The 25,855-nt window shown below is 36.5% G+C and overlaps 12 protein-coding genes and 1 non-coding gene across 13 annotated transcripts; 9 read left to right on the top strand and 4 right to left on the bottom strand.

Moving 5' to 3' along the window:
* Positions 1–49: 49 nt before the first annotated feature.
* B0P05DRAFT_558894 (uncharacterized protein) lies at positions 50–1,394 on the top strand. Its single transcript, XM_051580189.1, has 3 exons — positions 50–244; positions 301–597; positions 640–1,394. The coding sequence occupies exons 1-3, from the start codon at positions 86–88 to the stop codon at positions 1,210–1,212; spliced, it is 1,029 nt and encodes a 342-aa protein (XP_051430857.1). The 5' UTR covers positions 50–85; the 3' UTR covers positions 1,213–1,394.
* B0P05DRAFT_599839 (lung seven transmembrane receptor-domain-containing protein) lies at positions 1,349–3,219 on the top strand. The gene is made up of 9 exons (XM_051583213.1): positions 1,349–1,562; positions 1,610–1,809; positions 1,855–1,945; positions 1,991–2,209; positions 2,255–2,325; positions 2,387–2,418; positions 2,466–2,620; positions 2,667–2,772; positions 2,820–3,219. Exons 1-9 carry the CDS (start codon positions 1,386–1,388, stop codon positions 3,119–3,121), a joined length of 1,353 nt encoding a protein of 450 aa, XP_051430856.1. The 5' UTR covers positions 1,349–1,385; the 3' UTR covers positions 3,122–3,219.
* Positions 3,220–3,454: 235 nt separating this feature from the next.
* On the top strand, positions 3,455–4,103 carry B0P05DRAFT_478348 (uncharacterized protein; the record flags this gene model as incomplete). Its single annotated transcript, XM_051575016.1, has 3 exons — positions 3,455–3,564; positions 3,617–3,665; positions 3,711–4,103. 3 exons carry the CDS (start codon positions 3,455–3,457, stop codon positions 4,101–4,103), a joined length of 552 nt encoding a protein of 183 aa, XP_051430855.1.
* Positions 4,104–4,400: 297 nt separating this feature from the next.
* B0P05DRAFT_558885 (ClpP/crotonase-like domain-containing protein) lies at positions 4,401–5,840 on the top strand. The gene is made up of 8 exons (XM_051580188.1): positions 4,401–4,563; positions 4,620–4,832; positions 4,882–5,009; positions 5,062–5,097; positions 5,145–5,316; positions 5,369–5,488; positions 5,543–5,610; positions 5,658–5,840. Exons 1-8 carry the CDS (start codon positions 4,467–4,469, stop codon positions 5,721–5,723), a joined length of 900 nt encoding a protein of 299 aa, XP_051430854.1. The 5' UTR covers positions 4,401–4,466; the 3' UTR covers positions 5,724–5,840.
* A 165-nt stretch (positions 5,841–6,005) lies between these two features.
* B0P05DRAFT_t100 lies at positions 6,006–6,078 on the bottom strand. The gene has a single exon. It is a non-coding gene; the product is annotated as a tRNA-Lys (tRNA).
* Positions 6,079–7,075: 997 nt separating this feature from the next.
* On the bottom strand, positions 7,076–9,164 carry B0P05DRAFT_558877 (uncharacterized protein). The gene is made up of 5 exons (XM_051580187.1): positions 9,084–9,164; positions 8,342–9,031; positions 8,194–8,296; positions 7,424–8,115; positions 7,076–7,369 (listed from the first exon to the last, which is right to left on the bottom strand). Exons 1-5 carry the CDS (start codon positions 9,144–9,146, stop codon positions 7,238–7,240), a joined length of 1,680 nt encoding a protein of 559 aa, XP_051430853.1. The 5' UTR covers positions 9,147–9,164; the 3' UTR covers positions 7,076–7,237.
* Positions 9,165–11,401: 2,237 nt separating this feature from the next.
* On the top strand, positions 11,402–12,972 carry B0P05DRAFT_558872 (uncharacterized protein). The gene is made up of 4 exons (XM_051580186.1): positions 11,402–11,550; positions 11,622–11,852; positions 11,970–12,125; positions 12,171–12,972. The coding sequence occupies exons 2-4, from the start codon at positions 11,630–11,632 to the stop codon at positions 12,893–12,895; spliced, it is 1,104 nt and encodes a 367-aa protein (XP_051430852.1). The 5' UTR covers positions 11,402–11,550; positions 11,622–11,629; the 3' UTR covers positions 12,896–12,972.
* Positions 12,973–13,032: 60 nt separating this feature from the next.
* Positions 13,033–16,942, bottom strand: B0P05DRAFT_581475 (kinase-like domain-containing protein; the record flags this gene model as incomplete). The annotated part of the gene is made up of 12 exons (XM_051582103.1): positions 13,033–13,224; positions 13,274–13,752; positions 13,891–13,976; positions 14,223–14,587; positions 14,663–15,287; positions 15,333–15,907; positions 15,954–16,125; positions 16,179–16,252; positions 16,303–16,371; positions 16,423–16,537; positions 16,587–16,629; positions 16,675–16,942. The coding sequence occupies 12 exons, from the start codon at positions 16,940–16,942 to the stop codon at positions 13,033–13,035; spliced, it is 3,063 nt and encodes a 1,020-aa protein (XP_051430851.1).
* A 400-nt stretch (positions 16,943–17,342) lies between these two features.
* On the top strand, positions 17,343–17,975 carry B0P05DRAFT_558860 (ClpP/crotonase-like domain-containing protein). The gene has a single exon (XM_051580185.1). The coding sequence runs from the start codon at positions 17,463–17,465 to the stop codon at positions 17,943–17,945; it is 483 nt and encodes a 160-aa protein (XP_051430850.1). The 5' UTR covers positions 17,343–17,462; the 3' UTR covers positions 17,946–17,975.
* B0P05DRAFT_558858 (thioredoxin-like protein) lies at positions 17,976–18,995 on the top strand. Its single transcript, XM_051580184.1, has 3 exons — positions 17,976–18,118; positions 18,183–18,808; positions 18,863–18,995. Exons 1-3 carry the CDS (start codon positions 18,002–18,004, stop codon positions 18,939–18,941), a joined length of 822 nt encoding a protein of 273 aa, XP_051430849.1. The 5' UTR covers positions 17,976–18,001; the 3' UTR covers positions 18,942–18,995.
* B0P05DRAFT_558855 (pyrroline-5-carboxylate reductase) lies at positions 18,861–20,071 on the top strand. The gene is made up of 2 exons (XM_051580183.1): positions 18,861–19,648; positions 19,699–20,071. Exons 1-2 carry the CDS (start codon positions 19,006–19,008, stop codon positions 19,962–19,964), a joined length of 909 nt encoding a protein of 302 aa, XP_051430848.1. The 5' UTR covers positions 18,861–19,005; the 3' UTR covers positions 19,965–20,071.
* Positions 20,072–20,568, bottom strand: B0P05DRAFT_558852 (replication factor A protein 3). The gene is made up of 3 exons (XM_051580182.1): positions 20,450–20,568; positions 20,341–20,406; positions 20,072–20,285 (listed from the first exon to the last, which is right to left on the bottom strand). Exons 1-3 carry the CDS (start codon positions 20,534–20,536, stop codon positions 20,160–20,162), a joined length of 279 nt encoding a protein of 92 aa, XP_051430847.1. The 5' UTR covers positions 20,537–20,568; the 3' UTR covers positions 20,072–20,159.
* A 549-nt stretch (positions 20,569–21,117) lies between these two features.
* On the top strand, positions 21,118–24,100 carry B0P05DRAFT_558849 (uncharacterized protein). Its single transcript, XM_051580181.1, has 8 exons — positions 21,118–21,202; positions 21,255–21,349; positions 21,412–21,634; positions 21,691–21,753; positions 21,804–22,001; positions 22,057–22,252; positions 22,302–23,651; positions 23,701–24,100. The coding sequence occupies exons 1-8, from the start codon at positions 21,167–21,169 to the stop codon at positions 23,895–23,897; spliced, it is 2,358 nt and encodes a 785-aa protein (XP_051430846.1). The 5' UTR covers positions 21,118–21,166; the 3' UTR covers positions 23,898–24,100.
* Positions 24,101–25,855: the final 1,755 nt, after the last annotated feature.

The raw sequence follows: 25,855 nt of genomic DNA, 5'->3' as shown, positions 1-25,855 counted from the left end.
CTGAGGAATGACCTATTTAAAAAAGTCAAAAAGAATCAGCCCGCCATTATTTTTCTCTCTTTTTTTTTCTTTATTGTTTCTTATTATGCCCGGCTTTAAACTAGACGTGCCAATTGATTTGTCTGAACAAACAACAGATAAACTTGATTTATCGAAAAAGATTCTCCATTTGATTACAGGCGCTACAACAATATTAACTATATGCGTTGATGCTCCGTTGATAGCCACAGAAGCGCGCTATTTGGCAAGTATTTCTCGGCCAAAAAAGAAACCATGCTCATTCTTATTTTTTTTGTATAGGGCGCAGGCAGACCAGGACCTAACTATACACTCTTTGTGGCTTTGTTTACAATTGCCACTCCTTTTTTGCTGGTCTATTTCCCTTACATGTATGAACATCACAACAAGTTCAAGAAATTTGGTAAATTCTGTATGAAGAACAGAACCAACTTGATCTTTTGTGGTTTTAATTCCTTCCTTTGGGCTACTGCTGGTATTGCTATTACTGTTCATTCCAATGACGACAGTAATTGTGCTTATGATGCCGATTTAACCGAAGCCTATGGCTCTGCTTACACTAGTGCTTGGGCAACACAGGTAAGAGAGAATACAAAAAGTACTATGCTAAATCTTTCTTAGTGTAATTTGGCTAAAGTTTCTGCCGCGTTTACTTGGATTACCTGTATTTTATGGTTCATTACATTAGCTATTACTGGCATTAATTTCTGGAAAGAAAAGACACTGATACAAGAAAAATTGAATGAACATCGTATCAACAAACAGCAAAAATTAGAAGAAAGAAGACAACAAGAAGACGAAGAAATGCGCATGGCTGCCGGATATGCTCCTGGTGGTCGTCTTAGTGGAGGATATTACGAAGACGAATACAATGACAGTCAAAAACTTCAACATGAAGGCTCTGCTTATGCTGGAGAACATCACTACCCAACCTCTGCTTCTCCTCCTCCTTCTGTACCTCAACAACACACATCTCCCTTTGTTGACCCAACAATGCACCACCAACCCCTTTACGATGCTTCTTCACCTTATAACCGTCAATCTTACGTTGATCCTGCTGGCTATGATCCTGCCTCTGTTGGTGGTCATTTTACTGGAGAACCTGTTCCCACTTTTTCTCCTATGCCAACACCACAACATATGCCACACCCAGAACCCACTTATTATAATCACACCAACAACAACAGCTATTAAAAGAAATAGCCATGTATATTTATCTGAATATGATTATATATTTTAATACATAATACCTTTTTTTTTTTTCTTGGCTGAGAACCTTTAACTGAAATTCAAATGTTTGTTACTTATTCTCTTTCTCTTTCTCTTCTTTTTTTTTTTTTGGCTTTGCATATCTCGAAAGAAAATAAATGAAGTTTGCAATAAAAACGAATTGTCTCTATTTGCTTTTTTTACTCAACTTTATAGCAACCATCAAGGCTTCTCCTGAACTGATCGTGCAAAACGATGATCGTAATATGATCGAGGTTGCAGAGTTTGGTTTTTTGCCTGGAGGTCGCTTAACTCTAAACCTTATGGACTTGAAAGTAATAGCACCTATGGTTATGTGCAGCGATTGAACTTTATTATTTAGTGGCATGAATTAACTGGTGGTGTAGCAGCATTCTATATAAGAAAAGGTCGAATATTACAGGAAGAATATAATAGTTATGGAGACCGAGATCATATCCTTGTAGACTATGATCAAGAGTGTTTTCTGAACAATAGTTTTATTCGAGACGAAGTCAATGATGGAGTTAGTTTAGTAGAATATTTACCTGAACAAGCAACAGAGTATGTTGATCTATCGTCTGTGTTTTTTATAATTAACGTATGCAGGTGGACAAAAACAATAGAAGTCAAAGAAGGCGAGCAAGGTCTATGGGAAGTCTTGTTTGTGAGTTGCAGACCATCCAGAGTATCATTTAAGGTAAATCTCTATAGTCTATATGGTCAATATTCATGATGTGTATAGTTGTTAGTAGATCAGCTTAACCCTAATGGAAATTACTTGTCAGCTGGTGATATTCCTTTACCCTATGTTTATGCATTTTCTTCCGTTGCTTATGCAGTAATCGCTGTCTATTGGACTGGTTTGCTTATTCTTAACAAGAACAATGTACAGGTATTCCGAGCGCATTGGCTGATGTTTGTTCTGTTGCTGTGTATTGTTATTAACAAGTTATTGTTATCTGTAAGAAGAAAGTTCATTTCAATCCATTTAATCAACTCTTATTAGTTAAAATATCATTATATGCGCTTGGGCTTGTTATCAGAAGGCTGGAAAATTGGATTTTATGTCTTTGCTTGGTAAAAGCATACACATATATGTATAATAACTGAGCCTCTTTCTTTCTTTTTTATGGAATAGCATCAAAGGAATTCTTAGTCTATTGATTATTGGTAAGCCTGTTTAGCATTATGGACTCCATTATTCATATTATATACAGTGTTATTGGCATCAGGATGGACGTTTATCAAGCCATTTTTATCTACCCGAGATAAACGCATTATTTCTATGATTATTCCTTTGCAAGTATTGGCTAACATCGCTTCAGCAATAGGCAACGAAACTGCCCTTGGATCAAGTGATTGGCCTTATTGGGTAAAGAAGAAACAAAGAAGGAAATTTTAAGATACTTATTGATTAGAATACGGTACTGCCTCTTATTGATCTTGCAAGCTGTAGTGCTATTTTATGGACAATTCTTCAGACAAAAAAGCATTTAGCATCTGCTGCTTCTGTTGACGGCAAAGGTAAAAACCTAACATAGATAGACCATGACAGCTAATTGTTGTTTTAGAACAAGATGTGCTGAACAAATACAAACTTTGGTCTTCTTTCTATCTGGTGACCTTGGTCTATATCTATATTACACGTATTATTGTTCAGTTGCTTCAAGCTTGTCTACCATTTCAATATGTTACTTGGTTTGGTGAAGCAGTGAATGAAGTGACTACATTTTTGTTCTATGTCTTTGTGGGCTATAAGTTTAGACCTTATCCTAATAACCCTTATATTCAAGTGACATCCAATGATGATGATGGTGATGAAGAAGAGTTTGACATGACAAGTCCTGTCCAAAGAGTAACATCTCGTACTTGATTGTACCTTCTTTCAAATGATCAACATTGCTGGGCTTAAATCCTTACAGCTGGGCTCGTAATGCCTGTTTGGAATTTAAAAGACTCTCTTCTTTTTTGAAATACATCATGAACACTCTTCATCAAGCAAGATCTTGTCTTGGGCGACTTAAACGTAAATAAAACTCCCTTTTTTTTATTACCGTTTTTTCTTTATTTGCTTAATACTGTATGTATAGTTTTACAAAGTCAATCAAGACAGTGTCATCGATTCTATAACACTTCACATCAACCTAGCACACGATGGTTAAGAACAAAAGCAGCTACTAACATAAAAGCAAGTCAGAAGCTTCATATGCCTTTTTTTGATGCAGAAAGATTTGCTCGGCTTTTGGAACAAGAAGGTTTTTCTGCAGTACAAGCAAGAACAGTGATTCATGCCCTTGATGACGTGGTGGATGAAAGGTAGAAATCAAATGTACAGAATAGAATTTGATACTGAATTTCATGATGGTAGTACATTTAATGTAACGAATGATTTAGTCAGTAAGGCAGATCAAGAAAGGGTAAGAAAGAAATGTAGATATATATGTATATTTATATCAGTATAGACTATCACTCGTTATAAAGAAGATTTTACAAAACTAAAGCAGGAAATACAACAAATGGAAAGACGTGATGTGGAAGAAGTCAAGTCTGCCAATGAACGCTTAAAGGCAGAAATTGAAAAACTGAAAAAGACATTGCGTGAAGAATTAACTCGTAGCCAAGCTGGTGTGAGATTAGATTTGAATCTAGATAAAGGAAGAATTCGAGATGAAACAATAGAGCAGCATAATCGGTTGCAACAAACTGACAGCAAAATTGAAAGTGAAATTCAGGCACTCAAAAGGCAAATGGAAAGCATTAAACTACAGATTTTGCAATATATGATTGGCACAATTACGGGTGCAGGCACACTCGTCCTGGGTAAACAAACATGCCTAAATCAAAACAGAATCTAACACGATTTATATAGGCTATATACACTTTTTTAGCTAATATCGTGGGAAATTTGAGACGATAACCATGGGAAAACTATCTTTTTCATTCTTTACACCTTTTGAAAAAAATAAAAAAATAAAAGAATGCCCTGAAATAAGACAAACCATTAAAAAAGAAGTTAATAAAAGATGTATTATGGCATGAAATAGACAGAGAGAAGAAAAAAATGTGCGCTTTTCACTTCATTATGTCAAAGTAATTCATATGATGACTAAACTGAAAATCTAAGTTCCGTTTTCTTCTCTCTTAAAAACGTTATTTTCTTTTCTTTTTCTTCTTCTTTGTTTTTCTTTCACCCTCTGTCTCTTTACTGCAAAAACATTATGCTTAGAAACTTTGTTAGCCCTTCTCTCATCAGACCTTTGAGTGCAAATAAGTCTATTGCTACCAGAAGCTTCTCGACTGCTTTTGTTCAGCGTCGTAAGTTACAAGAGATAAGCAATGCATGTATTGACGCGTTCTTTTTCTCTCTACAGAGGCTGTCACTAGTACCTCTGATGAAAAGTCTTATGCTCACATCTTGACTGAAACCAGAGGCAAGGTCGGTTTAATTACATTGAACCGTCCTAAGGCTTTGAATGCCTTGTGTGCCGATCTTTTTACTGAAGTCAATGATGCTCTTCGTTCCTATGATAACAATGAGAACATTGGTGCTGTTGTCATTACTGGCTCCACAAAGGCTTTTGCAGGTAATGTGTTTATGCGATGTTTCCAACTCCTTTTTAATTTCCACTTTAGCTGGTGCTGATATCAAGGAAATGAAGGACCATACCTTTGTTAATACCTACAAGACTAACTTCTTGGGTCATTGGGCTGAAATGACTGAAATCAAGAAACCTATTATTGCTGCTGTCAATGGCTATGCTGTAAGAAATTAATCATCTTTTTATGTATCTTATTCATTTCTTTTTTCTTTAGCTTGGTGGTGGTTGTGAATTGGCCATGATGTGTGATGTAAGTGAACAAGTTCAAGATAATATGTATCTTATACGCGTCATTAGATTATTTATGCTGGTGAAAAGGCTGTCTTTGGTCAACCTGAAATCAAGTTGGGTGTTATTCCCGGTGCCGGTGGTACCCAACGTCTTGTAAAGGCCGTTGGTAAATCCAAGGCAATGGAAATGATTTTGGCCGGCAATGTCAACCTGAATGCTCAAGAAGCTCTCAACTTGGGTAAGCCTTCATTCATGTGTATGTACACAATAGATTTATATTTCTATGACAGGCCTTGTTAGCAAGGTTGTCCCTGCTGATCAACTTGTTGATGAAGCCGTCAAGACTGCTTCTACTATTGCTAGCATGAGTCAAGTTTCTGTCCAGATGGCCAAGGAAGCTATCAACAAATGTAAGTAGCCATGTACCACGACAAAAAGCAGAACACTCATTTGTTTCTATTTAGCTTTTGAAGTTCCTCTTAGTGCTGGTTTGCGTTGGGAACGTATTTTCTTCCAAGCTCTCTTTGGAACTGTAAGTTTTTTTTTAAGTGCGCGTATTTCTCTAACTTCTTTAATTAGGCTGACCAAAAGGAAGGCATGAATGCTTTTGCTGAAAAGAGAGCTGCTACTTTTACCAACAAATAAATGACTTTGATAGTTTAAATAAAATGTAAAATACATAAGAATAAGAAAGTCAATCATGGTTTATTTTTTTTTTTTTTGATTATTGACTGTACCGATAGATTTATGTCTAGAGCGTATACAATGAGCATTATATTTTGAATCCTCAGGCTAAAAGAGGGTTTGTTTCAAAATTGTAAAGGAAGAGATCTTAAAAGTTAATAATTCAAAAGAAAAAACGACATTTCTAAAATTACACTCATCAGAACGTCTCACAAAATCGAAAATCGATTCAGTAAAAATAATAGCCCAACGTGGGGGTCGAACCCACAACCTTGAGATTAAGAGTCTCACGCTCTACCGATTGAGCTAGCTAGGCCTATATGGCTGATAGACCATTAAAAATTATAAAACCTATTGTAAATATAATTCGGAAATAGAAAAATGAGCGAATCAAATGCTTTATACGTAATATTTCAACTTCGAGTAGATCTCAGATGGTCTGGGACTGTCAATATTCCATTACTGAAAGATTAGTTAAAGGTTTATTACAATGTCGCTTTTGAGTACTTTACCACTTACATTATCAGCACTCAATATGGTTCTATATCTTTGCAAATAGTTTAGTAATTGATAATAGAATGCCATCCTATGATGAGTTTTTCCTGCAATCTATATTTTAAAATTTAAGAACGATGAATGTTAGATCTATCAAAAGGGATATTGTTTCATCAAAATCCTCAAAAGAGCTACATATCAGAAGCAGCTATCTCGTTCATTCATATACCAAAGCTGCTAAAATAGACAAGACAAATCATGATGAGAAAAAGACGCATCTGCATGATTGTTTACTACATCATAATCATGTATAGATTACAATTATTTTAGCAACTAATCGTCGTGGGGTCAAAATGACAATTGTCATTCCCTTTTTATGCAAACTATTGCTTAGAGAAGTAATATGTTCATATTTCACGTATCTTTGCTAATGGTTATGGCTTTTGAAACACCTACTTAGTTCTTTAAATGATACATGTATAATAGAAATCAATATTTCAAATTTTCTAAAGTAACATACCTCAAAAGACTGTCTTTAGATGATCAGAAATGCTTTTTTATTTGCCTACGCTTATCTAAAGATAATAAATATTTCAATAGCTAAAGCATAAACAAAGCAACTGTGGTAATCCATTATGCATACTCATAGTATATGTCTTTGATATCACTTGTTTTCCATGCGAACATGTCTTTTAGATAACACACTCGGATTCTTTTCCGAGTAAAGTATCCGCACTAATTTGGTTTATTTGTTTCAATAGATATGATGAACAGAGAATATAAAAAGTGATATCACACACTCCTTTTTTTTTTTTAATAAGCCTTCAAAAGGAGAAAATATAGAACGCATCAAGAGTGCGCTAGCTGCAGTAACTGGTTTGATTTGAAGTAAAGAACCAAATCACGAGGATACTGTATTTGTTTTTATTTGAAATTGCATGAATTACAAAACATGGTTTGTTGTTGCATAAAGTAATGGTTTATTTGGTAATAACTTTGGATATATTTTCCTTAAGTTTCTCTTTATCATACATCAAGTAAGCTAATTCGTTTAGAGGTATATTGTCCAACAGCTGAACTGTGATACGAGGAGCATGTTTGATGCCGGTAGCCTACACATGAAAGATTAGACTTACAATCCGTGAATATGTAAATTTTAATTTTACCTTGACAAGCGGAAAAAGACGATCTCCTAAAAGCTGTTTTTGTTTGTAAAGCTCTAGACCTTCCAGGGTCTTGAGAAACTTTTCAATCTCTTGATGCAAAGAGTTGTTTTGAGATGTCGAATTTTGTACTTGTTTTGGTGCTACAATGGGTATAGCCTTGGATCCTTGTGGAGGAAGTTTAATTTCGTTTTTTAAGAATTCACTAAGTGCTTGTGGGTGACTTGATGGATGACAATAATAAGGATGTGTTGCATTAAAAATGGGTGCTGTTGAGATTACATTGTTAAAGCCGCCATATAAGCCGCCATTATTCTTTTGTTGGTAATGTTCGGTTTGTTCAATCACTGTAACTTTGGGTTTTGGTAGTTCTGGTGCATGTTTTTGTGGCGGTTTTTCATGAAAGACATCAAGAGAGTCTTTTGCGCGCTTGACGCTTGATTTTAAAAAGACATTGTTGAACAAACAAGTGGCTAAGTCTTTCTTCTTCAAAGTGAGCAATAAATCCACAATATCTTGGATGTAGTTTGTGTCTTGAAGTTCTTCAATTGACATGACTGCTTGAGTAACAATATTTCTTCTTTTATCTTGTGAACTGCTGTTTCCGGTAGACCCGCTTGGTGATGATTCAACGGAACTACGCCTGTAAGAGCCAGACAAATCTTGTTGACTGCACGCTGAGATCAAATTACGATCTAAAAGTGAAGAGGGTAAGCGGTGCTTTTTAACAGTGATATTATCCCCTGTGAAGGATTGTGTATATAGAAATATACCAGGTGTCATCGGTGCAGCAACTCTCTCAGCAGCATTTGTGTTTGTTGTAACATTTGGCGTATGATGAAAAGGAAAACTTGTACCACCTGTCTTGTGTTGTGTCTAGATAGTCGTCAGTCAACCATGCCACGTTTATCTTAGTATTACCTGTTGATACATGCTAGGAGGCCGGATATTATTCTTTACGCTTGTTCCAATAATTTGATATTCTCTTCTTTTATCTTTATTTGTAGTTGTTGTTGTCGTTGTTACAGGCAAAAGAAATTTGTTCGTTTGCTGATGGGTATTATTTTTGTTGTAATTTTGTAAATGAGATGCATTCAAAGTGCTATGACGTCGTTCAGGGTTATTGCTATGGTATCTCAAATCATTGCCTTGATGGTAGTTATTTACTTTCTGGTGTTCAAATAATTTCTTGTGAGACGGATAGGTGATGGATTCCGTGGTCATCATGTCTTGATATGGTTGTATGCTATGGATGGGTTGATTTGCGAGCTTGTCAACAGTGGGGGAGATGACTTTTTCTCGAGGCTTTTTAGGTTCATGGAAAGTAACCACGATAGGTTTTGACAAGATGTAAACACCGTTCATTTCTTGTTTGGCAAGTTGTGCTTCATCTGCGGAACTAAAGCTCACAAAGCCGAAGCCTTTAGAAACTCGTGTTTCTTCGTTTCTCATTACGCGAGCAGAGACGATACGACCAAATTTTCGGAAGCAGTTAAACAGATCTATGCTCTCAACATTGGGGTCTAGATTTTTAATATATAAATTGGTATAATCAATTTCAGAGCTGGATGTGGACCTATAAACAGGCTGCATGGATTTTCTAGTCTTATTCTACCAGTAAAATGTTAGCTAAATCTAGTTTTCATAGTTATCCAATGCTCACATAATATGGGTATGAAGATTTGACTTTGCTTAAGGTATAAGGGAAAACAGAAGTGCTAATCATAACAAACGAAAGGAAAAATAAAAATGATAAAGAACAAAATAATGCAAAATGGATTTATATAAGAAAGTGACATAGAAAGAAGCACACAAAAACACGTGCTACCAACTTTTTTTTTCTTTGCACGCTGAAAACACATACATATAAAATGCTTTTATGCTATAATCAGTATATATATGAACACAAATGAAATTGTTTCTCGAACACATTTATACATGTCCTGCATAAGTCAGAGAACCACAAAGCAACCTATTGTTTGTATGACTTGCATATAAATGCTTCGGGGCCTTATAGTCGTAGCACATTTAAATAGGGTAGAGTTGATGTATGTTAATATGTACAAATTTGTTCATATTTACTTACTCTCTCAAATCCACGCCTTTTTTTTTCCCCTTCCTTTACCTTAGATTAATTATAGACCTCATAAACGTATGGGCTTATGAAAAAAAAAAAAAAAAAAAGGAGAGCAAAGAATAGTCTCTTAAATGATAGATTAGCAATTGCTTTTACACAAAAAAAGAAAAAAGGAGGCGAATGAAAAGTCAGAGACCTGACAGACAATTGCATAAAAATATAAATAAATATGTGAACCATTCAAAAAAAAAAAAGATTTGCTCTTGCTAAATTTCCTTTCTTTTTTCAAGTCAAGATAACTGAAGCACATTTGTCACACATACACACACACACATATATATATATATATACAGAACCAACCATAAAGTATTACATTATGCGTCAGTATCATTATCAAACATTTGATTACACAAGTCTAGTAGCAGGTGCAATTAGAGGCTCTATTTTAAAAAGCATATACCTAATTTGGCAATTAAAAATTAACGAATATGATACAGTTGAGGTGTTCTTAAGTTCAGATGCGGGAGAATCCTTTGGACACCTTTTCCCAAAATGATATCGCAAAAAAAGTTAAAGTGTCGTATAATTACTTATTAGACCAGAGATATCTCATACATTATTACAAAGGCCCCACCTATTTTTTCACCTTTTTCAGCTCTTTGCTTTAGAAGATCAAAATTTTGTTGCCCGAAAAATAAAGAATGGCCACAGCATTTGTGATTATGTATATGAGTAAATATAAAAATCCAGAGGACTCATCCGGATCTGAACTTGAGAACACCTCAAATATAACATTCAATGCAAAGTAATGCAATCAAATGATCATTGAACGCTTCGATCAAATATAGTTCTAAAAGGTAGCGCAGAAATAGTCTATATACTTAATAAAAATACCAGGCAAATAAATGCTTCAGTATTGAAGGTGACAAGTCATACAAATCCTCTTTCCTTAGACAATATGAATGTAGCATAAAGCCTGTTTATGTACGAAAAAAATAAAAATTAAATAACTAACATACGAGGCACCTTTGGAGTTGATCTGAACCAAAAAAAAAAAAGCGATCTCTAAGAAATGGCTAAAAAATCACTTTTGACCAAAGGGTACTACTAATGAAAATCGTCATTTTGACAACTTCTGAGCTTCTTTTTGACGTCACAAGATGAAAAATAAAGCTATCAACAAGTTTAAATACTCAAAATGTATGTTAAAGGCTCTGGTTTTTGATCAAAGCAGTTGCCTGTCTATTATACTATGAAAAAATGAGATATGAATGAAAAACCTCATAAATATCTTTGCCCATTTGCTCAAGATTTTAGCAGCGACTTTGTAGTTTTTTCTATATCAATATAATTAAAAGCCCAAGATCTACAGCTTCTATTACTATACCAAAGCATCTTCAGCTTGCTTTAAGCAAAATCTCGATTTCTTAAGCTACTGGATAATAATCGACATGTTTAGTTTTAATTTCCAACAAATATTTTTGCGTGTGTGCGTGTTACTTTGATACTGCTCAAGATACAAAAAGTCAGTAGAGCCACGAATAAATGCATTCTCAAAGCTCTAAAAAGAACAAATATGAATTAATGTGCAGACATATTAGTGATTCTATTATAGAAACAATGTCTATTTCTTCATTTTACTCAAATAACACGAGATCACAAACCATTATACCTATTCCGTGCTTGCACTGATCTTTAAAGGTCTATCATTCACACTTGATTCATAGAAAACTGTCATTTGTGCCTTGATGGGGAGTAAATGTGAATATATACTATATTACAGCTTTTAAGAATAAATCACTGCAGCTGTCTACGTATGTTCCTGTTCGCGTTTTCATTCTCCGCAGTCGTTATTTTTTTATGTTTTTAGCGCAATTCCATTCTCTTTTTTCTCTTCTCTCTTTTTCTCTCTCTCTTTCCACTATCTCTGATAATCAAGTAGGAGTGAACGTGTAAGTATCTATTTGAGTAAGGCAAAAGCAACGATAAGAAGAGAAAAGAAAAGAAAGAGAGAAAAAAGTTTCCCCTTTTTTCTTCTTCTTTTTCATTTAGAGTCCGTTTGTAGCGCCGCCTTCTTTTGTTTTTTATTCTAGTGATATTGATGGTCTTCTTTACATGTTTTAGTCAAAGAAATGCAGTCTATGGCACCATACTACCCTTCTAATTATGCAACTTCTTCCCCATACCAACCTGCTACTCCAAGTACACCGGTAAACACTACGCCTTCAGCAGTGGAATCTGCTGGCAACGGACCTATTATCGCTGTACCTGGCACCGCACAACCATTGGCCACTCCAAGTGCTCCTTTCCCAAAGTCTGATACACCAAAGAGAAACCAGGTCAAAAACGCATGTAGTAAGTATTGTTTATCATACAGAACCATGAGCATAGCTCGGATGAGAAAAAAAATTTTCATTCTGTTGATGACGACATATTTCGTATGATGTATGCCTTAACAAAATTTTATTATAGCCAATTGTCAAAAAGCTTGCAAGAAGTGTGACGATGCAAGACCTTGCCCACGTTGTCGAAAGTATGGTATTGCAGATTCTTGCGTAAATTCAGTCAGAAAAGAGCGCAAGAAAGGAATTAAGCGTGGTCCATACAAGAGAAGACAAAAAGCAGGCGGTAAGAAAAGAAAATTAGTATGCATTTACTTACATCACACTATAGAAGAACAAGTCAAGAATCAACAACAGCAGCAGCAACAGCAAACAGCCTTCAATTCTACAGCCACTCCTCCAGCAGCAATGGGAACGCCAGTTGCTTCTACTAATCCTGTTGAAGGCCTCGCACATCCTCCATCAGCCGCTGCCAGTGTAGCTACAACTCCTACCGGAGGTGCTTCTGTTCCTGACTTTGGCTATCCTACCCAATTGAGTCAGTATGCTCAAAATTATGACTCTTACAATTATGCTGTCAATGCAGTCTATAACAACAATAGTGGTAATGATGCAAACAACAACAGTAGCAACAGTAAAGACCACACTCTTTTATCTGCTCAATATGTGATCAATCCTGTCTACCCATCTTATCCTGCTCCTGTCTTGGTCAGTGGTAGCAATAATAGTAACGAGACTGGCAATAATGTCCAGAACAATACCGAGACAAACAATGCGACTGAAAACAACCCAAACAGTTCTTCCGATTCTAACAACTATCATCAAGCAATTCAAGGTATTCTTGAAAGCGCTTTTGAAGCTAAAGGAAGTAATGGGGAAAAGAAACAATCCATGACGCCTGCTACAAGTGCTTCAGGCACTGCTTCTCCAGCTACCACAGATCAACACGAAAGCTTATCTCGCTTGAGTCAATTGTGTACTGCTGCTCTTCGCGAAAACAAGCAAAACGAAGAAACCAAGGTTGAAACTACTCAAGTAAATAATGAAGCCGATTAAATTGTTTCTATTACTCTTTTCTCTTTCTCTCTCTTTTTTTTTCTCTGCATGGAATCAAATAAATTTCTTTTAAACTTTTGTCTATTATGCATATACATATTTGATCCGATCATATTTGACAGGGCAACTCCGATTCTTTACCAGCTATTGGTTTCGAAAGCGCGCATACAAAGTTCATAAGCTGTAAAAGTAGCGCCTGCAGCTGGAATACTTCTTAGAACGGAAGTTGTAAAACCACGAAAGAGGCTAGCAAATCCACCACGCTTATACACTTGTCTTAATACGCTTAAAACATAGAGTCCCTTGGGTGGCTTTTCTTGACTTTGAACCTATATATCTTGTATAAGTATCCTTTGTATATAAAACACATGCTCTTACAATCGATTTCACTACATCCAAAGGATAACTACATGTCCAGTATGACACGCCTCCTGCAGCACCTGATATCATCAACTGTAGCACACTTGCTTCTTTCTTATTCTGATCTGTCAAATATCGTTTTGTAAACTCAAACCCGGTATAAAATCCCGCATAAGCAGGTATTTCACGGACAATTGTAGCCCATAATCCACGAAACAGACCATGAGCCACACCATCCCGTTGAATAAGGTATCGAGCACAATCAATAGGCCCTGAAAAAAAGCGCTGTCCTTCATGTACTGCTTTTGAGCCAAACTGAGCTTGCATCTTAATTTTGAGAAGTTCAACAGGAGAAGCAAGTATACTGTTTACAAGACCAGCGCCAGCACCAGCAAGTGCAATTTTATCCAATGAAAGTAACTGATCAGGGTATGCCTGAAGCCTACTTTTGATAGAAGAATTGGCAGCAAATAAAAGCGCATTGACTGCACCAATGCCTATGATTGGACTTGCCATTCCTTTACTCAAAATGATGATGATTCATATGTGTGTCATATCAAGTCTCTGTTTTTTACCTTTATAAAGGGCAAAAAATCCTTCTTTTTGAACTGTCTGGACTGTACAATCCCAAGCACCTTTAAATTTGCCTTGATCTAGTTGAAGTCTAACTTTGATTGTATCGAGTGGTTGACCCACTATGACCTGAGCCATACCACCAAAACTTTCAGATATTAATCATTATTGACATGTAAGTTTTTTCTACTTACTTTCCAGCAATAAAATCTGCTTTAGCCGATTTATTATTAGGCATTTGTAAAAAAAAAAAAGAAAAGAAAAGAAGAGAGAAAAAAAGAGATATGATAGTAAATTAAAGATAATTGCGTGCTTTCTCCCACACACACATTTACGCTACATGACAAATCCATTCTTGACTCCGCTATTTTAAGCTTCGCATAATCCGGAAAACAAAGTGGTCGTCATGATCCAAATAATGTGCAAGGTCAACAATATCAAACTAGGCGAATGAGATTCACTCCAGAAATCGAGCATGGCCAAAAAAACGACAGGATAAAGTATGGCCGGGTTTGTAGAATACGGCGAGCATGAATAAGTGCAAGAAGCTACTTTAAATAAAGCTGTGGTTGTCTTAAGCAAGAGCATCACCTGTCTATCTGTTAACCAGGATGAACTTGATGCTTCAACAAGATCAGGCGAGCCTAGCAATAAACGGGTTTTAGATGTATCCTGCTCAATGTCTGACATAATCACATCACCGTCTGAATCTTCTTCATGACCAAACAAACGCTGTCTTTTTCTCAAGGTAGAAGAATGCTGGACTTCTGGTGAATGTATAGGCGATCTTTTGTTTGTCTCGACAAAAGGTAAATCCTCTTTTGAATTTATTACTTCTTCTGCTTCTACAATAAACGGTTGAAGATGAGGAGGTAAGGCAGTTTTTGATGTAGATGCTGTTGGTGATGCTGTAGGTACTGGAGAAGATGACGATTTTGTAGCTGTAGTCGTAGTGGTTGGAGATGGCCAATCAAAGGGTATGTTGTTGTCTCTACGTAGACTTCGAAGTTTGGACAAGATTTCATTACAAGAAGGTCGTTTTGAAGGATCAATGGAAAGCAACATGCGTATCAAAATCTTGAGTTCATTGGGTATATCGTTGACAATGGAAGGATTATTGCTGGATTCGGTGTAGCGTGCTTTGTCTGATTTATAAATGTCCAGTCGTGAATTTGGAAACCAAACTTCTTGAAATGAAAGGATTTCAGTGCGTAATATATCCACATCATCAATGACACTGTAAGGAAGTCTAGAGTAGCAAAGAAAGTAAAGAACCATGCCTAATGACCACATATCTGCTTTTGGAGAATAGTCGACCGTATTTCTGCCTCTTGGATCCAGTCGAACATGTTCAGGTGCCATAAACTCCAATGTTCCAGTAGCTCCTGTTCTGTTATTATCTATCTGATCATCGTCCAAATCTTCGCATTCACCAAAATCAGAGATAAGTACACGGGGGCTAATGAGACATCAGTAACATGCTTCTTTGCTCAACATACTTTACATTCCCTGACGTGCATGACTGTTTCGTTCATCATATTGCAGTAATAGATTGGGTGGTTTTAAATCTCGGTGAACAATGTTTTGTTGATGCAAATGAGCTAAACCTTGAACAATATCCAGAAATAAGGACCAAATCTCAGTCATGGTCAACAGTCGTTTGTTTTCACTCTGTGTCTGCAATACATCATGCTCTTTTTCGAATGATTCTTGGGCTTGATATTGTTTCCTAATACGTTCTCTTTTGAGTTCTTTAGAAGACTTTTTTTGCTTTTGTTTTGAGCTATCCTGGGCTTCTTGTTCCTGTTGTTCAGTTGGTTTATTTGCAAACTCCAGATATTCTTCAAGGTTGCCACCATTAGCACATTCCATCAGAATAAACAAGCAAGGAACTTCAGGTCCAAATGCTGTCAATCGATTGTATTCTAGCCATGAATGTTTGTAGCTCACAATATTGGGATGTCGTAATCGTTCCAACAAATGAACTTCGCGTAACATTCGAACAAGCCATGGATGATTGTTGCCAATAGCCACTTTTTTGATTGCATACTTGCCCAACTTAACTCCATCTAATACATGCTATTCCATTTTCTCTAAATAACTTTGTCTTGCCTTACATGCTTACCTCACATAAAAACACACTGCCTCGAAACCCTTTACCGAGCTTGTTGAGCTCAACAAAGAAGTTAGAGTAATAGCCTTGATTAAATGCATTTTCATTCAAGTTCTGTGCACCTATTGAATGTGGTTTGTTTGTATCTGTGCTAAATGTACTGGATCGAGATTGGACTGGGGAGCTTTAAGAGATTGGTCAGTATATTTGACAATGCGAGTATACAGGATGCCTTACTTGGCAGCTGTATTAGCTTGAGAAGAAGCTAATAAACGAAAGTAATTTCTATCCATATAGTCGGACGCATTCATCTAAAGAATATAAGTATGGTCAGTATTCTCGTTAATACACATATTCTTACTTTTTCTTTTGGCATGGCTGGCATAGGTCGGTGACAATAAGGACAATTGTCTTGGTCTTCTGGTTTTATCTATCCTAAGCCATCAATATCTATCATGTATTCTCAATGTCTTCCTATCACCTGTAAACCTGCAGTATCCAAACCAGGAAAATGATGATCAGGCACATAGGTCTGGACACTGACAGTCTGATCATCTCGGTTATAAAGCACAAGCTGACCTCGTTGACTGTTTCGACTATAGAGTAGATTAATATCATGTCTGATAGATACAACTTATTATTTACGCAATAATAGTCCATTCGCGGTAAGGCACAAGTTCAAAGTGCTCTCGGTTATTGTTGTAAGTGATTGCTCGGGAAGAACTACTGCTACTGCCACTACCACTACCACTAGGTGCATTTTCAATTACCAGAGGATACCCGATGGACCGCGACCTCTGTCTCTTGCCGTGGGGTGTCAGTGCGGGTGTAGCCAGCACAATATGCCGAGGACTATCAGGTGAAGGGATATAGTCACTTGGTAAGTAAGGTAAAGGGGGCGGTATTCGAGTGTTGTTTTGTTGAATAAGAGCAAGTACTTGGTCTGCTTCCGATTCACTTGCTCTTCGTTTAAGTGAAGCTGGTTGTGTAGGATAATCCATAAAAGAAAAAAAAGGAAAGAAAAGTCGGGAATGACACGTTGTTTGAATTACGCTTTATTTTTATTGGTTCTTTGTCTTTCATGCAAAATAGAAAAAAGACAGTGGCATTCCTTATTACACGAAAACAACACACTCACGTGCGATCCTCTCTCTCTTTCTCTTTTATTTATTCTATGAACGCGATTATTCAACAATTTGCAGATAAAGGACAAGGCAGTATACACCTTGATTTATCATTTAAACCTGGTATTGCGCTCTTAACGATTGATAATTCTTCAAGACATAATGCACTTTCAGGTAAAATGATGGTTGAATTTTACAATGCCATCAAACATATCGAGAGAAATACACACGACCTTGTTGCTCTCGTTGCTATGGGAGCAGGGTCTACTTCTTTTTGTGCTGGTTTAGGTAAATCTCCTTATTTGTTTTTTTTTTGTATGGCACTCATTATCTAGATTTGAGATTCGCCAGTGATTTTATTAAAACACCACAGGATATACTTGCATTAAATCAATTAATGCACGAGTCCATTGATAGGTTGGCTCGTTTGCCATTGGTTACGGTTGCTGTGGTAACGGGAGGGGCAATCGGAGGTGGATCAGAATTACTTGTAGGGTTTGATTTTGTCTGTATGTCAAAGCAGACTGGATTTGTTCATTTTGTACAGACTAGAATGGGTGTAAGTTCACCATGGGGTGGAATGCGTAGACTACTTCAGATTGTAGGAAGAAAAAAGGCATTGCAATGGATGGCAGGTGGATACCGTTTAGAAGCGAATGCATGCTTTGAAGCAGGTCTCGTAGACATATTGGCAGAAACAGATCAAACAAGCCTAGCTCAAACATTGTTGTTTCTAAAACCATTCTTGATAAATTCAAACAGAAAAGTATCCTATGAAGCTGTGCGCGGTATGAAAAAACTAGTGACAAGACAAGATAAAACCAATGATTGGCACTATGAAAACGACGTATTTTCAAGTACAGTTTTCTCTAAGCTTTAGTCTCCTATTTTTTTTTCTCTTCTTTCCGCCTCTTTTTAAAAAAATAATTAATAAATATGGAAGACGCACTTTGGGCGCAAATACAAAATGCGTCTCTTGAAGACAACGACAAGAATCGTATTGAACCAGAAACTGATTCTGAAGATGACCAAGAGTTTTCAGATGAGCCTATAGTAAGTCCCTTTTTTCTCTAATTTTCACATACACACATAAAAAAAGTTTAACTTTATTATTTAGTCTCACTCCACAAGACAGTCAGGACCCCAGACTGGACCAAAAGGAGTCAAGGCAGATTATGATTATCACCAACAAATAAAGCTAGCTTCTGCAGCAAAAGCACGTGCAGAATACAATGCACGTATCTTAGCCAAAGCCCCCACAACCACAACATATGCTGAAGATCAAGAAGAATTACTGATATTAGAGAGCAACCCTCAATTAGAAGAAGACGAGGATGAAGCAGTCATAAGACAATACCGAGAAAAACGATTAAGGGAACTCAAGCAAGGAAATCATGCTGTTCGTAAACAACACAAGATGTTTGGTTTTGTGGCCACAATTGATGGTGATAACTATGCTCATGAGATCGATAATGAATGGAAGACAGTACCCGTGATTGTTCATATTTTTGATGAAAGACTTCATACCTGCAAGCAATTGGATGATCACCTAAGACAGTTATGCCAGAAATATACCTTGGCCAAATTTATTCGTGTGTCTGCAGAAGACCTGGATTTTGATCTTGTTGGATCACCCACTATTTTGGCTTATCAGGGTGGCTTATTAATAGCCAATTTGGTAAGAATCATTGACCAAGTAGGGTCCCGATTTGATGTGGATGCTATTGAAGACGTTTTGCTCAGGTACGTCATGATAAATTTGGATTCAGAATCTAACCTTTTTGGTAAAAACCATAGAAATGGCGCCTTATCAGAAAATGATCTGTATGAAATACCCAAGCTATTAGACGAAGAAGAAGAAGATGAAGAAGAATAGAAATGTCGTCATAGCTATACATATATTGCATAAAATAACACAAAAAATAAAAACATGAATTTACATGTCTTTTACTTCAAGAATACAAACCATTGCTTCCCATATGGTTTCTGCAAATATTAAACAAACAGCCAAACCTGCTATTTCTTTTATTGGTGGTGGTAACATGGCTGAAGCTATCTTGTGTGGTCTTCAGTCAAGTGGACATCCAAGTTCTCTTCTTCGTTATTCTGAACCCTTTGATGAACGTCGTCAATATATGCAAAGCAAGTATCCTGATATGATTGGATCCAGTGATAATATAGACACCGTACAAGATGCTGATGTGATTATTCTGGCTGTGAAGCCCCAAATCCTCCGTTCTGTTGTGTCTGAATTAGGCCCATTGATCTCAAAACGTCCTGATACATTGATTGTCTCAATTGCTGCTGGTATTACTACAAAGGATATCTATAAATGGCTTCGTATCTCAAGTAGTGCTTCTATTGTTCGCTGTATGCCCAACACACCCGCTTTAATAGGAGAAGGTGCAGTTGGCTTATTTGCTACAGATCATGTGAATGATAAACAGAGACAATTGACTGAAGATATCATGAAAGCAGTTGCTAAACAAGTATCTTGGGTACAGGATGAATCCTTGATTGATACTGTTACAGGCATAAGTGGTAGTGGTCCTGCTTATTTCTTTTTGATTATGGAAGCCATGCGTAAGTTGTCTGTTTGTGATGAAAGGTAGCTTATTTCTTTTTATGTGTAGAAAATGCCGGCATAGAAGCTGGTTTAACCGCTGAAGAAGCAAAGGCATTAACACTTCAAACATGTATTGGTGCTGCTCGTATGGCACAATCTTCTGAAGACGATCTGGCTACTCTGCGTCGCAAAGTAACTTCTCCAAAAGGTACTACTGAAGCTGCCATTAACTCTATGGAATCCAATGATATTCGTAAAGTCATGACTGAAGCCGTCTTTTCTGCACAAAACAGAGGAAGAGAATTAGCCGAACAACTAGGTCAAGAGAACTAGACCATTGTGTATATATGCGCATTTTTTTTTTATTTATTATTTGCATCCTTTTTCTCATTTACTATAATAAAGCCATACAAATTGCTTGTGTTTATACCAATACAAATATATACATTTATTCAAACATGTCTGGAAGTTTTTGAGCGTATTCAATCACCTTATTTGCCAAGTCAAGATCTACATATAAACATTTAGCTATGGCTGTTTAGATGTATACTTACCAAATGAATTTCCAAGGTTATTTGTCTTGAATTCTCTCAAGGTATAGTCAGATTCAATTTGACCAATAACTTCAACATAATCAGTGCCCCATTGACTTTCCTATAAATATAGATACATGAGTAAAAAAAAAAACTTTTATTATAAACAAACATACACCGTTTAATTTAACCATGACTTGTCCATGATCAGCAGCAGTTAATACTGCGGTATTGCCAGAAAGCTAATGACAGATTAGGAGACGATGCTTTTAAACAGTTACTTACAGAATGGAGTTTGCCGACAAGACGAACTACTTTGCCGACATATTTTTCTCTCAAGGCAGAGTTGATACGAGGTGTAGGCTTGTCCATGTTTTGTTTTGATATGAAAGAGAGAGAGAGAAAAAAAAAGGGTAGCTAAAAATCAGACGCGCTTTGGATCGCGTTTTAATCGTGTTTGATACTCCGTTCAATGTTTGGTTTTTAACCTTTTGACCATGTTCATTTTTCTTCCCCAAAGCAGGTCATATATTAGTGAAAGCTACTATTTGCATTTCGCAAGCATTTAAATACTAGACGAGTAAGTTGTTATCACTAAGTATTGGTTGGAAGATCTTCTAAATTTAATGTAAAATTACTGTAAAAGCTGTCGTTTGCATAATTTTTCTTGAAACAATAGATTCATTGTTAAAAAAAACTATTTCTATTTTGCCGTGATGCATCCAACAAAATCTCTGATCCCTAGGAAAAGAAAATGCGCTGGATAAGTCAAGTTGTTTATAGCCATCATGCTTAAAAAGCCCCGCAGCTTCAATTCCTCATGAAACACCAAAAGGGGAAAGATCAAAGCACTTATATCTCAATTTGGAAATCCGGATGTAAACAAACGACTTGCAAAGAGAAAAAGGCTATATATTTTTTTCTTCAGTTTACTCTTTCTTGTTTCTTTCTTTCTTATTTATATATATATACACTCTAATTACGTATTTTATCCTTTCTAAAATGACTACAACAATGAGTTTCTCAGATAGTTTTTGGGTAAGACCTGGATTGTAAATAAAAAAGATAATCGTTTACATCTTTATGACAGGAAAGTATTGATAAAAATGGTATTACTATCTTGATGGAGAGAATGCGAGGTGCTAAACAAACTTGTGAGCGATTCAAACATGCTTATGAAGCAAGGTATGTAAGAGTTCAAAGAAAAAAAAGGGAGGTTATACTGATATGTATATATACAAAAAAAGAGCATTGCTGGAAGAAGAGTATGGTAAAACACTGTTACAAATTGCTCAAAAGCAAAAGCCATCCAGTGTAGAGAATGGTTCTAGTCGATCTGCTATGAATGCTATGCAGAAGGAGTTTATATCGATTGCTGAATCTCATTTACACCTGTCAAATCTTTTGCGCGAAAATATCAATTTGCCTCTAACCAAGCTACTCAATCGACAAAAATCCTTAAGGAAAGAGGTAAGTAACAAAGATGGTTTAAAGGTATTTTACTTACTTCTCAATAAAATTCACAGCTTCAAACTTCCATTCAAAAATTATACAACAACAGACAACTTCAAGTTCATTTTGTACGTAGAGTAAGTTAAACATACTGAAAGAAAATCATAAGATATTGATTGATTCATAGGCTCATAAGCGTCATAACCTTGAAATCGAAAAAGCCAATTTACTGGTTCAACAACAAACAAACGAAAAAGATAAAATGGCGACATTTAAAGCAGCAGAAGTGACTATTGACAAGTTGAAAAAGGTATATGATGAAGGATTGAAGGACCTTAAAAAGGTGATAGATGAATGGAATACAGAATGGAAAAAGACATGCGAGGTAATGCCATCATTTTGAAATGACAGAAAAGGATGCTGAATATATGTTTGCATAGAGCTTTGAAAAGCTGGAGCAAGAAAGATTAGAATTCTTCAAATCAAACTTATCCAACTGTGCAAATCTAATGCTAGGCAATCTTGAAAATGAAGTCCAAGCTTGTGAACGTATCAACTCCGAAGCTTTGAATATCAATATCCAAGAAGACTTGACGGAATTTGTCAAGGAGAACAAGTCCAGCACAGTGATTCCAAGTAAGCATAAATTATTCGTCTTGATTCATATACTAAAGCCTTTATGTAGATCCCATGGAATACATTAAGATACATGCATACTATGAAGCCAACCAAGAAAAAGACTCAAAGCATTCGTCCAGTGCTTTCAAAGATACAATGGATAACGACGAACAAAGTGAATCCGAAGATAGGTCTCATGTCCCTGTTCAACGAAAGAGATCCTCGACTGTGTCTGGTACAGTCGATAGTCCAAAGAAACCTTCTGCTATTGTTGCAAGATCAGATGCTGAAAGTGATCTAAAAGGTGTAGATAAACAGATTACCGCAGAGCATGTGGCTGAGACTCCTACTAAAGAACCAGTCTTGATGGTGGGTGTAATGGAAGTGTATCCATCAGATGAAGAAGAGGATGAAGAAGAATATGAATATATCACAGAGACAGAATCTGAGCCAGAAAATGAAGGTGATCACGAAAAAACAAGACAAGAAGTCGCAGACAAAAAGATCTCAAGCGAAGTAGAAGAAATCAAAATTAAGGAAAAGTCTGTTGACAAAGAAACTCGTCTTGAAAAGAGTGATTCTGTAGAAAAAAAAGAAGATCAATCCTCTCGTTTACAGCAAGTCCAGAACGACGATTCCCCTCCTTCTTTATTAACAAAGCATAGCTTCGAAACTAACAGAAGAGTTTCATTTATTCAAAATGCCAATGCACCACTTTCTATCAAGACAGATCCAGCTACTAATACACCAAGCCGTTTAGAGCAATATGCTAGTAAATACATGAATTCAACTCCTACCTCACTTGACAGATTCAGCCAGCCCAATGCAAATGATCAGTATTTGATGGGCGATGAATATGATGTGACTTCCCCTTCTGAAGCAGCAGCGTTTGAGTTAGATGATATGTTGAGAAAGCTTGATGCTAAACGTATCAGTCGTACAGAAGAAGAAAATACTCGACAACCTGATATTCGACCCACTGCTTCTATTTCCTCTCCTAGTTTACTACAAAAGCAACAACAAAGAAGAAGTAATATTTCATCTCAATACTTTCAACAAAGACAGCCCTATGACAACCTATCAACACGTCGTATGAGTACTGTTGAAACAACCCATTCTCCTTATGGATCTGTGAGAAGTACTACGAACGATTTTTATGATCCATTTAATTCTCTTTCTTCGAAAGAGACAGGAACTGATGGTAGCAGCAAACGAAGCAGTTTTGCTGAGAGTCCAAGTTTTCAACAGCCATCAGCACAAACAATTCGAGAACGCATGCTTTTGAAAGACACTAGTGAAAAGCCTTCTTTTCGCAGAGATAGCTTTGTTCAAGACTTTTATAATGTGAATGCAAAGAGCCCTGATAATTCTGTCAAATCAAGCAACACAGCAAATTCTGGTCAATTCATTGATTTTGGTAAGCTTATTTTGTATATGTGTATATCTGACTGATACACTAAATTTAGCTATTGCTCTTTATGACTATGATGTTGCGGACGAAGGTGAAATTGCTTTTAAAGAAGGTGATTTGCTCGGTATTATTTCCAAAAACAAAGAAGAAGAACAGGGCTGGTGGGAAGCAAGCTTGTTGAACCGCAGAAATCAAAAAGTGATTCGAACAGGGCTTGTGCCAAGTAACTTTTTAGAAGCAGTGTCAAAATAAACATCATTGATCATGTTTAAAAATAGCCATTCATCTAAAGTTGTGCCTGAATTTAGTAGTGTTGTCAGCCGTAGCTAAATCAAATAACTAGACCCAGTTTATTGCTTAATATAGATACAACTGTTACAGTACAAAAGTAATGTTATAGTTGAAACTTTTGTCTACAGTACCGAGCTATGGAAGGACCCCTTGTAAAAATCTACGTCTTTATATATATATATATAAATTTATATAATCTTGCTTAGTAGTTTATTCTTCTAATGACGCACTCGCATAGTACATAAATAAAATAGCTTTGTTTCAAAATTTGCGCTGTCTTTTGTATAGCTTAATGAAGCTAAACAACCACCTCAAATATACAAGCTCATTTGGGTTAATTAGCGTACTTGTGTAATGGCATAAATTTTGATAGATTTGTATTTAGAATTTGTTTATTGATTGACACACGACCTAATTTGACCTTTGGTTGCTTGAGTTCGATTAATTTATAGGAGTGAATATGTTGAACTGAAAAATTCTTAAACAAACAAAGGAATAGAAACGTATGAGGAGAGAGTATAGATCTGACGATTTGTTTGAGCATGTGTTTGTAGATAGAGAAGGAAAGGAGGTAGTCGATCAATTGTTGAAAAAAAAAAAATGGGATGTTTGAGGTAGCATATTTTGTATAGGCAACGTGGAATAACACGGAATAAATAGATCCCAAAGCTTTTGCAACAGACGCTTTCAGCCTAGCATGGAATCAATTTCGCCATCCTTGGATCAACCCGCCATGGAACTTAATCAACACGTGCTTAAAGAAAATAATCAAGGAAAAGGTGCCATTAGCAACGTTGGTAGTCCTACATTGGATCAGTGCACTATGATTTCCGGTACTTCAAGAATTGGCAGTACAAGCACCAATTCTTCTGGACACTCAGCATCTGACTTTCCTCAGCAAGAACACACCTTGGCCGTTGAAACCGGCCTGGAAGCCATCCGTTTGGCTCTTACCCACAACAAATTCGATAGCAAGCAACTATCGGGACTATCCACAGAAACAATAGATCAGCAATACAGTACAGCCATCAGTGCCAGTTGTATTTATCAGAAACCACAACAGCAGTTCATCTTTTGGACACAAAAACATCAAGTGTCTCCTTCGTCATTCACCGCTGCACAACTGGTCAATTTTTTGCAAGATATGAAAACAGAAAACAATTTTCAATTGTCAACACTTAAATTATGACGATCAGCAGTCCTGCAGTTACATCTACATGCGGTTTCAATTACACAGGATAAGGTTCCAAAGGTTTTCATGAATGCAGTTACCAAGCAAGTTAGACCTCTGACAATAAATCGTCAAACAAATGACTTGAGACCAAGTATACAGTTTGTATCCAAAATTGACATCAAGCATTGTTCATTAGTAAACTTGCAAATCAAGACAGCGTTTTTGGTAGCGATGGCAGCCTTTTTACGACCTTCTGATTTACAACGTATCTCTCTTCTGTCAGCAACTCATGACAATCATGGCAACCTAATATTCGATACTATGACACCTAAAGAAACTAGACAAGGCGAATGAATTATCAAACCAGTATTTATTCATCCTCACCAAGTTTCGGACATTTGTCCAGTGCTATCTTTTCAAGCTCGAAAAGATCATCCGGTAACTAAAGTCAAACGACAGCCTGGCGTCTTGTTTGTCAACACCAAGCGCCATCAACAAGCATTCAAAACTACTACCACCTCTTCTTGGCTAAGAAAGATACTACGACAGTCTACAAGCGAATCAAGAGCCAGTGTACGCTCAATTGCATCCTCTATTGCGTTAAAACAAGCAGTATCTCTTGACGATATACAAACCCTGGACAATTGGGTTGATTCAAAAACATTCCAACACCATTAGCGGTGGGAACAATTGTCTACAGTGGACTTTACAAATCAAATACTTGGGGCAGATTTGTCTATTGTTC

The sequence above is a fragment of the Gilbertella persicaria genome, assembly GCF_025201335.1.
Source record: "Gilbertella persicaria strain CBS 190.32 chromosome Unknown B0P05scaffold_52, whole genome shotgun sequence".
In the NCBI taxonomy this organism is placed as follows: domain Eukaryota; kingdom Fungi; phylum Mucoromycota; class Mucoromycetes; order Mucorales; family Choanephoraceae; genus Gilbertella; species Gilbertella persicaria.
The sequence above is the reverse complement of the archived record's forward strand: the minus strand, read 5'-3'. Positions and strand labels throughout refer to the sequence as shown.

Bases quoted from the DNA above. Each gene is read 5' to 3' on its own strand.
- B0P05DRAFT_558885 (XM_051580188.1), top strand. From the start codon at position 4,467: ATGCTTAGAAACTTTGTTAGCCCTTCTCTCATCAGACCTTTGAGTGCA. The intron at 5,010-5,061 runs GTAAGAAATTAA...TTTTTTCTTTAG, and splicing joins CTGCTGTCAATGGCTATGCT to CTTGGTGGTGGTTGTGAATT. The intron at 5,317-5,368 runs GTAAGCCTTCAT...TTTCTATGACAG, and splicing joins TCAAGAAGCTCTCAACTTGG to GCCTTGTTAGCAAGGTTGTC.
- B0P05DRAFT_558877 (XM_051580187.1), bottom strand. From the start codon at position 9,146: ATGATTAGCACTTCTGTTTTCCCTTATACCTTAAGCAAAGTCAAATCT. The intron at 9,032-9,083 runs GTGAGCATTGGA...TTTTACTGGTAG, and splicing joins AATCTTCATACCCATATTAT to AATAAGACTAGAAAATCCAT. The intron at 8,116-8,193 runs GTATATTTCTAT...CTTCACTTTTAG, and splicing joins TGCTGCACCGATGACACCTG to ATCGTAATTTGATCTCAGCG.
- B0P05DRAFT_558860 (XM_051580185.1), top strand. From the start codon at position 17,463: ATGCACGAGTCCATTGATAGGTTGGCTCGTTTGCCATTGGTTACGGTT.
- B0P05DRAFT_599839 (XM_051583213.1), top strand. From the start codon at position 1,386: ATGAAGTTTGCAATAAAAACGAATTGTCTCTATTTGCTTTTTTTACTC. The intron at 1,946-1,990 runs GTAAATCTCTAT...TGATGTGTATAG, and splicing joins CATCCAGAGTATCATTTAAG to TTGTTAGTAGATCAGCTTAA. The intron at 2,621-2,666 runs GTAAAGAAGAAA...CTTATTGATTAG, and splicing joins CAAGTGATTGGCCTTATTGG to AATACGGTACTGCCTCTTAT.
- B0P05DRAFT_558855 (XM_051580183.1), top strand. From the start codon at position 19,006: ATGTCTTTTACTTCAAGAATACAAACCATTGCTTCCCATATGGTTTCT. The intron at 19,649-19,698 runs GTAAGTTGTCTG...TTTTATGTGTAG, and splicing joins TTTGATTATGGAAGCCATGC to AAAATGCCGGCATAGAAGCT.
- B0P05DRAFT_558858 (XM_051580184.1), top strand. From the start codon at position 18,002: ATGGAAGACGCACTTTGGGCGCAAATACAAAATGCGTCTCTTGAAGAC. The intron at 18,119-18,182 runs GTAAGTCCCTTT...TTTATTATTTAG, and splicing joins AGTTTTCAGATGAGCCTATA to TCTCACTCCACAAGACAGTC. The intron at 18,809-18,862 runs GTACGTCATGAT...TAAAAACCATAG, and splicing joins ATTGAAGACGTTTTGCTCAG to AAATGGCGCCTTATCAGAAA.
- B0P05DRAFT_558894 (XM_051580189.1), top strand. From the start codon at position 86: ATGCCCGGCTTTAAACTAGACGTGCCAATTGATTTGTCTGAACAAACA. The intron at 245-300 runs GCAAGTATTTCT...TTTTTTGTATAG, and splicing joins CCACAGAAGCGCGCTATTTG to GGCGCAGGCAGACCAGGACC. The intron at 598-639 runs GTAAGAGAGAAT...AATCTTTCTTAG, and splicing joins CTAGTGCTTGGGCAACACAG to TGTAATTTGGCTAAAGTTTC.
- B0P05DRAFT_558849 (XM_051580181.1), top strand. From the start codon at position 21,167: ATGACTACAACAATGAGTTTCTCAGATAGTTTTTGG. The intron at 21,203-21,254 runs GTAAGACCTGGA...TCTTTATGACAG, and splicing joins GTTTCTCAGATAGTTTTTGG to GAAAGTATTGATAAAAATGG. The intron at 21,350-21,411 runs GTATGTAAGAGT...ATACAAAAAAAG, and splicing joins AAACATGCTTATGAAGCAAG to AGCATTGCTGGAAGAAGAGT.
- B0P05DRAFT_558852 (XM_051580182.1), bottom strand. From the start codon at position 20,536: ATGGACAAGCCTACACCTCGTATCAACTCTGCCTTGAGAGAAAAATAT. The intron at 20,407-20,449 runs GTAAGTAACTGT...ATCTGTCATTAG, and splicing joins TTGTCGGCAAACTCCATTCT to CTTTCTGGCAATACCGCAGT. The intron at 20,286-20,340 runs GTATGTTTGTTT...CTATATTTATAG, and splicing joins TCATGGTTAAATTAAACGGT to GAAAGTCAATGGGGCACTGA.
- B0P05DRAFT_558872 (XM_051580186.1), top strand. From the start codon at position 11,630: ATGCAGTCTATGGCACCATACTACCCTTCTAATTATGCAACTTCTTCC. The intron at 11,853-11,969 runs GTAAGTATTGTT...ATTTTATTATAG, and splicing joins CCAGGTCAAAAACGCATGTA to CCAATTGTCAAAAAGCTTGC. The intron at 12,126-12,170 runs GTAAGAAAAGAA...ATCACACTATAG, and splicing joins GAGAAGACAAAAAGCAGGCG to AAGAACAAGTCAAGAATCAA.